This window comes from Phacochoerus africanus, chromosome 4 (assembly GCF_016906955.1).
Source record: "Phacochoerus africanus isolate WHEZ1 chromosome 4, ROS_Pafr_v1, whole genome shotgun sequence".
Taxonomy (NCBI): Eukaryota; Metazoa; Chordata; class Mammalia; order Artiodactyla; family Suidae; genus Phacochoerus; species Phacochoerus africanus.
The window spans coordinates 53,588,450-53,597,594 of record NC_062547.1 but is presented as its reverse complement, the minus strand read 5'-3'; the positions used below and the strand labels follow the sequence as shown (position 1 = coordinate 53,597,594).

The following is a 9,145-nucleotide window of genomic DNA, read 5'->3' as shown; positions in this document are numbered from 1 at the left end:
AGATCCAAGCCACATTTGCAACCTAGGCTGCAGCTTGCAGCAACACTGGATCTTTAACCCACTGAGTAAAGCCAGGGATCGAACCTGCCTCACGAAGACTATGGATCACTGGATCTTTAACCCGCTGAGCCATAGCAGGAACTCCTAATCTGCTACCTTTATTGCCCAAGCTTATTGGACATTCCTTTACCTGGGATGAAAGCCTGTGAGTTACACATATCTAGCCCTGACTCTAAGTCTATCCAGTATCTTAGAGAAGAGGCTGAAACAGGGAGGGTGGCTGGTTCCTCTTCCATTAGGCCCATGGGAAACTAGGATGGAAGAGATGGACAAGTCTGTCTTTCAGGGGAACCTGACCTCACAGGGGCTTCTTCTTGGGATGCAAAGGCTGTTCTGTCATCCCATATTATCATGCCCAGGATGTGGTGACCAAGTGGCTATCTCACCCACATTGCTTATCTTGAGAAAGAAGGAAGTGTAGGGAAAGAAGATCAGCAAGACTGGGAGATAACTAGTTGAGGAATGAAAAGAAAACAGAGTGAAAAAAGAAATGAGAAGATGATGATTGGAGAGGGAAGAGAAGTGAAGAGAAGAAAGGGAATAATGGGTTATATCTATTGGACATACACTGTGTACTGACACTATGCCAACCACTTTATACTGGAACAAGAGCTGAAAAGTTTCCCTTGGTGTGTAAATTAATTTACTCTCTATGCCTTTGTGTTATGGGTTAAATTATGTCCACCTACCCAAAACTGACTCCTGGTATTTCAGAATGTCACCATATTTGGGGATAGAGCATTTTCAGATGAGGTCGCAAGGTGGGCACTAATCCAATATGACTGGTGTCCTTATAGGAAGATATTAGGACTCAGACACTGCCTTGGTCTATCCGAGATGCTACAACAAAATGCCGCACACAGGGTGGCTCATAAACAAAAGATGTTTATTTCTCACAGTTCTGGTGATTCAAAGTCCAAGACCAAGGCACCTGCAGGTTCAAGTTTTTGGTAAGGTTTTGTTTCCTGGCTCATTGACAGCTGTTTTATTGCTGTGTCCTCACCTGGCAGAAAGAGTTGAGAGGGCTCTCTGGGGCCTCTTTTATAAGAGCACTAATCCCACCCACAAGGGCTCCATCCTTATGACCTAATCACCTCCCAAACTTCCCATCTCCCAATGCCATTGACTGAGGGGCTAGTATTCAGCATTTGAATTTGGGGGGGACATGGACTAAGGAAGAACAATGCGATGACACAGGGAGAATGCAGCCATCTATGAGCTCCAGGAAAGAGGCCTCAGATGAAAAACCAGCCCTGATGGCACCTTGATCTCAGACTTCCAGGCACCAGAACTGTGATAAAATTTGCTTATTTGTGCTTATTTGTTACAGCAGTCCAAGCTGACCACTGATCACAGAATGTGGTGATCCACAGAAAGGCAGTGTGGCACCCAGGATGGGGGCACAGACTGTACAGCCAGATGGTCTGAGTTAGAGTCCCTGCCCTGCTGCTACCTTCCCTCTCTGTAAAATGTATCTGGTGATACCAGAAAAACTTGCCCACTAGAGCAGATGTGACTTCTTCAGAAGTTGAACCAGCTCAGGGCTATACATTTAAAACAAAAATGAGTTTTTCTATAAAAGGCCTTCTATGCAGACTCTTTTCATTTACTTTCTCTCTGAGGACTACGCCATTTAACCATTTCCCACCTTACAGAGTTGTGGGCTCCTCTTGCATACATACTCCTCCATCAAGCCCTATCTCAGCCATTTTTTTTTTCTTTTTTCTTTTTTGGAAGTTTTGTTGGAGTATAGTTGACTTACAAATTTGTGTTAATTTCAGGTGTACAGAAAAGTGTATCCATTATTACATAGACATAAATCCATTCCTTTTCAGATTCTTTCCCTATGTAGGTTTTTACACAGAATTGAGCAGATTTCCCTGTACTTTATAGTAGGTTCTTGTTATTTATCTATGTTATATATAATAGTGTGTATATGTCAGTCCCAACCTCTTAATTCATCCCTCCCTGCCATGTTTCCCCTTTGGTAACCATAAGCTTGGTTTTGAAATCTTTGAGTCTATTTCTGCTTTGTGAATAAGTTCTTCTGCATCATTTTTATTAGATTCCACATATTTGTGATATCATATTTGTCTTTCTCTTTCTGACTCACTTCACTTAGTGTGATAATTTCTAGGCCCATCCATATTTCTGCAAATGGCATTGTTTTTTTCTTTTTATGGCTGAGTCACATTCCATTGTATATATGTACTTCTTCTTTGTTCAATCCCTTTTGCCATTTTTATGTACCAGCACTGGCTGTACTTCCTCTCTCCTTGAGATGTCCCTACCCTCTGGTTATTTGTGCCTATGAATCTACTCAGTCACACACAACCTGTCGTTTCTCTCTATGTATTATCTCCTTATGCCCGAGGGAGGGGCCTGTGTGTTTCACATTCACTGCACTGTATCGAGCACACAGTGGGAATGTGCATAAAATGTAAGAGTAATCAGTGAGTCCCGAGCAAATAAACTCTGCCCACTGCCTCCTCAAAAAACAAAGGAGGTGAAAACAGGTAGGAGTCAAGGGACTGTACCTTGCCCCTTGGGAAGAGCTCCAAAGTGAAGTCAAGGCCCTAATCTATCTAGTAGACTTCAGCCCAGACAGCTTTACAGAGTTGCATCCCAGGATGACAGACATGCACAACAGATTGCTTTCTGGATTGTAGTCTTTTCTTTCATACAAGACAAGCTATACTCTGTAGGAAACTGAATTTGGAGAATCAAGGAGTCCATTTGAGCAGGCTAAGGGATATCTCAGTTACAAAGTCAACATCAAAAGGACATTACAGAGACTGGACCCTGTAAGGGCTTTTCCTGGACACCCATTTTCTTTAGCAGCATCATATGAATAGTGGCTATGGCCACCCATGTTCATGAATCCTGCTGTATGAGGACACAGCCCTACAGACCCTCAGTGCATGCACCTTCCTAGTCCTTAGCATTTAGAACAAACTTCAGAGATCACTCTGCTTGTATCCTTCATCCCTGGTACATCCACTCTAAGTATGTGTCGTGTTTCCCAGGTAAAGGAGACCCTGTTATACATGAGTCTTTACAAACTGTAGGAAAGGAAGTTTCTGGGCCCTGAATTTTTCATTCAAAGTCACTTGGGGGAGGGGGCCAATGGAAAGGTAAGGATTAGGAATGGAAATTGAGACTGTCAGGAGAAAGGTGTGTCCTGGATTTGTGAAGATATGGGTTGAACGACAAAGGTAAGATCGCAAGTAACTCTTATATATGTCATCTCAGAACTCCTCTGAAATGTGCTACTTTGGGTGAATATAGAACCCAGGAGAAGAAAGAACAGGATTTTTTTTTTCCTAAACTGCTAACAAGTAATTACACACACACTTAAGTCTTTAATTCTTCAATGTCTGGGGAATGTTTAGGGGAGAAGGCATCCAAGAACTCCAACTTTTTCGGGTTTGTGAGATAATGTTTTGGCAGGGCCTAGAAAGTCAAAGCAAAGCTTTGAGCAGAAAGAAACCAGTCAAGATTGATGACATGTAGGACGTCACCTGGGGTCCCCCATTGCCTTCTACACAGTATGTATGGAGTTTTATGTTATTCAATATGCTTATATTCTTCAAGTTGCAGGCAGTTTCAGTAGCACAACCCATGGCAAAAATCATAAATATAGGACCACCTGCCAAAAGAAAGATCCAGGAGTTAATCTTCTCTCCCATCAGTTGCCTCTCCTCACCCTCATCCTATTCTATCTGCCTCCTTAAGAAGAAGAGTGTGCTCAGAGTACCCCAGAATCCCTGACTTCTATCCTCTGCAAGAGAAGCACTAACTGCATCTCCAGCCAGGTGCCAGGTCTTATTTCCCCCCCGGTCCCAATATCTCCCCAATTTAGAGAGCCCTGTTTCGCTCAAAGTCCCCTACAGCCCCTACATGGCTGAGATGGGAGCTCTTGTGTCATGACTAGAGGAGAGACAGTTGGCATGGGGAAGAAGAGTGGAAGTCAGAACTCATGTAATCAGCTAAAATTTCCCTGTGATACCTGCTGTCTTCCTTACTTTGCTTCCTTGAGGAAACCAGAGAGAAACAATACAGATTCCCCATGAGATCAGATTCCTTCTCCCCAGGGTTATGAATTTAATGGAAGGTTAGCATTGTGGAACCTCATTACATGTCTGTGCTCTGTCCATGGCAAGCTGGGGTAGAGACACTGCCCCCACTATCAACAACCCCTGTATTCTTTGTGACATCTCATTTTCATCACTGGTCTCCAAATCCTCTAGGCAAGGAGTTCTTTATCTGAGAGCCCTAGGCCTTCCTTCGAAATCTTCTCAAAAAGAGAAAAAGCACAATTTGCCTCCATTCCCACCAAATTTACTCTCCCATAATTTAATCAGCCTTTAAAATACCACTGATTTCATGAAACCTTTTTCAAGTTGATTAGAAAAGAACTGATAGTACCCTTTTTAGCTGTGCTGTCTAATACTATGGTTATTTTCCCAATTCCTATCTGAATGGTACATGTATTCTTTATCACAAATATATATTTTTATCCTACTCAAGAAAAATGAAAAATCTTTCACAGATTTCAAAGTGACACCATGCAAAAATCAAGTGTTTGATTATGGGGTTTTGATAATAGGAGGAGAAATAATGGCAGTAATGATGAAAAACTAGAACTGAAGTGTCACCTTCTTCATTCCCAAGAACCAAGTCCAATTCTAGGAGATTTTGATGTGACATGTCCCCAAGTCTCAGACTCTACTATGAGAAGTAGCTGTGTTATCCTTTCCTTTCCTGACAGAGGGCTTCCTCTAAACCTTGAAGGAATAATCCGCATTTAATCCCATATAAACCCTTGCTGTATGTGGTAGTTAGCCTCTAGGATGGTCCCCAGTGGTTCCTTGTACCCATGCCCCTGTGAAGTTCCCTATAATGTTGTATCAGTGTTGGTCTGTGCAACCAATAAGACAGAGCAGAAGTGACGATAGTGCAACTTCTGAGATTAGATTATTTAAAAACCGTAATTTTGCCCTCCCTCTCTCCCCTCTCTCTCCTCCTCTTCCACTTCTACCTCCTCCTTTCCTTTGTCCTTTTCTTTTTTTTGAAAAATATTGTTTTAAGCTACCAAGTTTTGGAATAATTTGTTACGCAGCAACAGACAGACTACACTATACCCTCTAAGAAGATGAACATCAAAAAACTGGCAAAATATTCATACTTATGCCAATAACATTGACACATTTTGTCTCTGCGCCAGTGCAGGTGAGGAAATCTGGCTCACAGGAAATGTCATTCACACTGTAGCAGGCAGGACATTTAATGCCATTGGGATGAGAGGACTTCTGAGGCACTGAATGAAAAGAGAAAATTTTCATCTTAAAGAATAAGTTAAAAAACGATCTGAAAACATTATTCCTCACCACCACCCCTGATCATGGTTATTCAAGGATTCCTCCAAAAAAAAGTTAAAATTATTTACAACTAGGATGGCATGGAGTGTGCAGGGAAGACAGGTACTAAGTGGGAAGATATAACCAAAAAGGATGTTAATCTGTTCCTCTCTGCCTTGGCTGGTAAAAAGTGCTTAGGTAATGAAAAGAAGAAAATCTGTGGTCTAAAAAAAATACTTTTAAGGGAGTGAGAAGTTACACAAGGTGAGGAAAGATAACTTTTCAGCTGGAATGGAAAAGCAAATAATTTAAGCCTACAGATTCACACTTAGAGTAAATCCCCCAGTCCAGCACCAGCCACCCAAACATCATTCAGTCTCCCTTCACAAGGAGGAAAAGCAATCAGTAGCAAAATCAGTGGGCAATTCAGAAGCAGAGAAATAAATTATGGGACGTACTTGAAAGGAAGATACTTAAGGCAATGGATTGGAAACAGGGTTGGGAAGGGAGAGAGAGCAGAGATGTGTCAGCACTCACGTTGGAATTCCCTCTTGTTACACAATTCATCTTGGCAGCACTGATGCTTATATCCAAATGTTTGGTTATTCCCCAGTGATGCTGATAAGTCCAGTGGGACACATGAGCTTGAAGCACAGCCTTTCTCCTCAACAGATTGTAAAGCTCCCCTGCAAAGAATCAAATCCCAGAGGGAATTTCCCCTCTGAGCCATTGAGAGAGTAATGCCCAAATGGGCAGCAAGTATTAAAGAATTCTTTTTTCCAATGACTTTTGTTTTTTTTTCCAATGACTTTGTCTTTCCACTTCTTCGAAAGAGTCTACATTAGTCCATGGAATAAACTAATGGAGGGATGGTTTGTTAGCATTTATCAGAATGGGTATGTTGTATCTCAGTGAGGTTGACGAACCAAAATTGCCTATCCTTTTCCTGGAGCCTCCCTCCCTGCCACTTCCTACCCCATCCTGATAGGATGCTACATAAGGAAGCAAGGCAAAATAGAAGATACACAGGTATAGTAAAGAAGAGCAAACCTGACTCCCTATTGGATCTATTCCTTTAGCTCTAAACTTTGTGCTCTGTTGCCTGTGCTTGGTCATGCTGGTGCTGCTTCTTTGTAAAACAATGTTGCCTACAATGTGAAATATACATGGTAGCCCATTCTCAAGGCTCTGCCTCCAAGGCTTGACTTTAAAAGTATTAACACCTTTCCATTCATATAGAGATACAAATTTGCATAAACATAAAATAATATTTGTCCTGCTAGAGGTTTGCCAGAACATTGTGACGGCTGTAAGGATTATCCCCTCCAGAGTCTGGCCAGTACCAAAAAGTTTGCAACAATCAGCCACACCCCCTCCTTAGTATAAAATAAGCCTGAATTCTAACATGGGTGAGACGGTGAGGGGGGAACTAGTCTAAATCTTCTGCTGGCTTTCTTAATAAAGATTTCATTCTTTGCTCCAACACCTAATATCTCAATTTATTGGTCTGTCATGTGGCAAGTAGTATGAGGTTGGACTCAGTAACACAAGTGAGGAGCTCCATCAAGATGCTGAACACAGCAACCTCCCTCACTTTAAGCACCCTCCTCATCTGTCCTGCCTGCCTAGCAGCATGGGCAGGGAACTGGCACAGCATACCTGATGTCTTCAATTCTTCCCTGTGGCTGAAGCAGCTTTGAGAGTTTCCACAAGTTGTCTGTGTGTCGGCACTACATGTATGAAGAGAACAGCTTACACATTGGTAACTCTCTATGAAAAGGAAATTAAAATTGTTCAAAGTAATTCAGAAATGGAAACTTTCAAAAATCATAGTTGATGTTTCCAATAGCCAAACATTCCTGAGAGCCAATGTACCATGAAACTTGTTCCCTGTGGGCCTGGATGCCTGCCTCCCTCCACTCAGTCCTTAGTTCCTCACAAGGCCCCACATAAGGCCCCACTCATATTGACCCACTACCTTCTGCATAGCCCCAGGCCCTCAACTGCCCACAGCTGAGGATGATAATGAGCGTCTCCAACACTGAAGGCATCAACTCTGCACTTGTAGCTGAACCTGGTCTCTCCTAAGTAGATATTCCTCTTCCAAACTGCTTCCTTACCCTTCCAGTCTTTGAAAGAAATGGGCCATTTTTTATTCTTACCCACAGAGCCGAAAACCAATGTGGTGAGGACATAGGTGATGAAGAGGCTCTTCAGGGCTGCAGATAGAGGCATGGTGGCACTGCAGAGGGCCCAAGTGAAAGCAAAAAGTCAGGGTCATGGAAGTAAGCTTTCTTGTCTAGCAACCCAAGCACTGAACAAAGTTGTCCATCCATCCATTCATTTGTTTCACAAGTGAGAATTTGTCAAGCCTTGGCTTTATGCTAAATATGCCTCTTGTTGGGGAGGTAAAGATGAAAAGGATACTATCTCTGTCATCAAGGGACCCACAGGAGAAGGACCTTCCTTCTTTAGGAAAAATTCACATGGGGAATTTCTTTCTTGCATGGGTGTGGAAGGTTCTGGAGCCCCCTCCATAGCTGAAATAGGATTATTTGGTCAAGATGCAGAAATCGTTCTTCTGGGAGTGAATGGAGACTTTCCATGGACTACAAAGGCTGAAGATAACATGCTTTGAGACAAATTGCCCCTTAGCCAAGGACTCTGATTTCTCAATTCCAAAGTCACCTTTGGCAAGTAACAAATGCAGTGGGACTACTACATTTGTTACTTGCCATCTGCCAGGACACATTGGTTCTCTAACAAAATGACAGAGCCAGAATTTGATAAATGAATCCTGATATCATTTATAAACTTATGTCATCTAATGCTCCTTTCCAAAAGGTCCTTTGAATTTTACCAATTTGTGACAGAAATCCAGCTCCCCTATCTTATGGAATTTCATGATCCCTAGGCCCCACTTACCTCTAGACTTGTCCTCCCAGGTGTCTGAGAAAAAGTCTTCAACTTCACAGTGTGAGGACAAGGCAGTATTTGGGGGGGCCCACCCTTTCCTTCCTTAAGGCAGGATTTCAGAAAATGACAAAACTCATTTCACACTCTGTATCCCAAGTCTGATCTTCCATGAAGTAACCCAAGCGGTCTAAGAGACTATACATATATATGACACCTGTCCCTGTCCAAGAACCACCTCTAATGTTATTCTAGGTTTCTCATGTGCAGCTTCTGTTACAACCTCAAGAAAACAGACAAAAATCTTGTGATTGCTTTCTTTAAAGAGAGGGAAAAATTATTTTGCATGCAGAGAGCTGGGATTAATGCAACAGGAACAAGTTTTAGAGCAAGCCTCTTTTGTTGGGTGTTGGTAAACCTGGGCACAAAGTTCCAGTATTTAGAAACTCAGTTTTCTGGTCTGTGCAAGGAAATAGTTATGTCTATTTTGCAGGGTGGAGGTGAAGACTAAGAGCATGTGTGAAATGCCCATCAAAGTACAAGCACCATAGACTTTATCCCTGTCCATATCTGCAACATGTAAGCAAAAACAGACAGCTGTTTGGCAGAACAGGTGCAGTGTAACTGCCGATGTCTTAGAATGCTGTGTACATCTCAATGTGATGAACATTTGGGAGCCAAATTATGAGACAAATGCACACCTTACTTTACCTTTGCCATCCCAACCCAAGAGATGTCAGACAGGTGACCAGATGCCCAGAAGCCCCCAGAGGCTTAAACTCTGGAGCTGGAAGATGCATCACAGGGTCCTC

The 9,145-nt window shown here is 42.4% G+C and overlaps 1 protein-coding gene across 1 annotated transcript; it reads right to left on the bottom strand.

Moving 5' to 3' along the window:
* Positions 1 to 3,402: 3,402 nt before the first annotated feature.
* On the bottom strand, positions 3,403 to 8,382 carry LOC125124398 (uncharacterized). The gene is made up of 6 exons (XM_047774513.1): positions 8,346 to 8,382; positions 7,583 to 7,662; positions 7,080 to 7,190; positions 5,958 to 6,106; positions 5,249 to 5,380; positions 3,403 to 3,709 (listed from the first exon to the last, which is right to left on the bottom strand). Exons 2-5 carry the CDS (start codon positions 7,653 to 7,655, stop codon positions 5,324 to 5,326), a joined length of 390 nt encoding a protein of 129 aa, XP_047630469.1. The 5' UTR covers positions 7,656 to 7,662; positions 8,346 to 8,382; the 3' UTR covers positions 3,403 to 3,709; positions 5,249 to 5,323.
* Positions 8,383 to 9,145: the final 763 nt, after the last annotated feature.

Coding starts and splice junctions, on each gene's coding strand:
- LOC125124398 (XM_047774513.1), bottom strand. CDS start 7,655: ATGCCTCTATCTGCAGCCCTGAAGAGCCTCTTCATCACCTATGTCCTC. Junction 7,191..7,582: donor ATTGGTTTTCGGCTCTGTGG/GTAAGAATAAAA, acceptor TCCTTTTCATAG/AGAGTTACCAATGTGTAAGC. Junction 6,107..7,079: donor GGAAGAATTGAAGACATCAG/GTATGCTGTGCC, acceptor GATTCTTTGCAG/GGGAGCTTTACAATCTGTTG.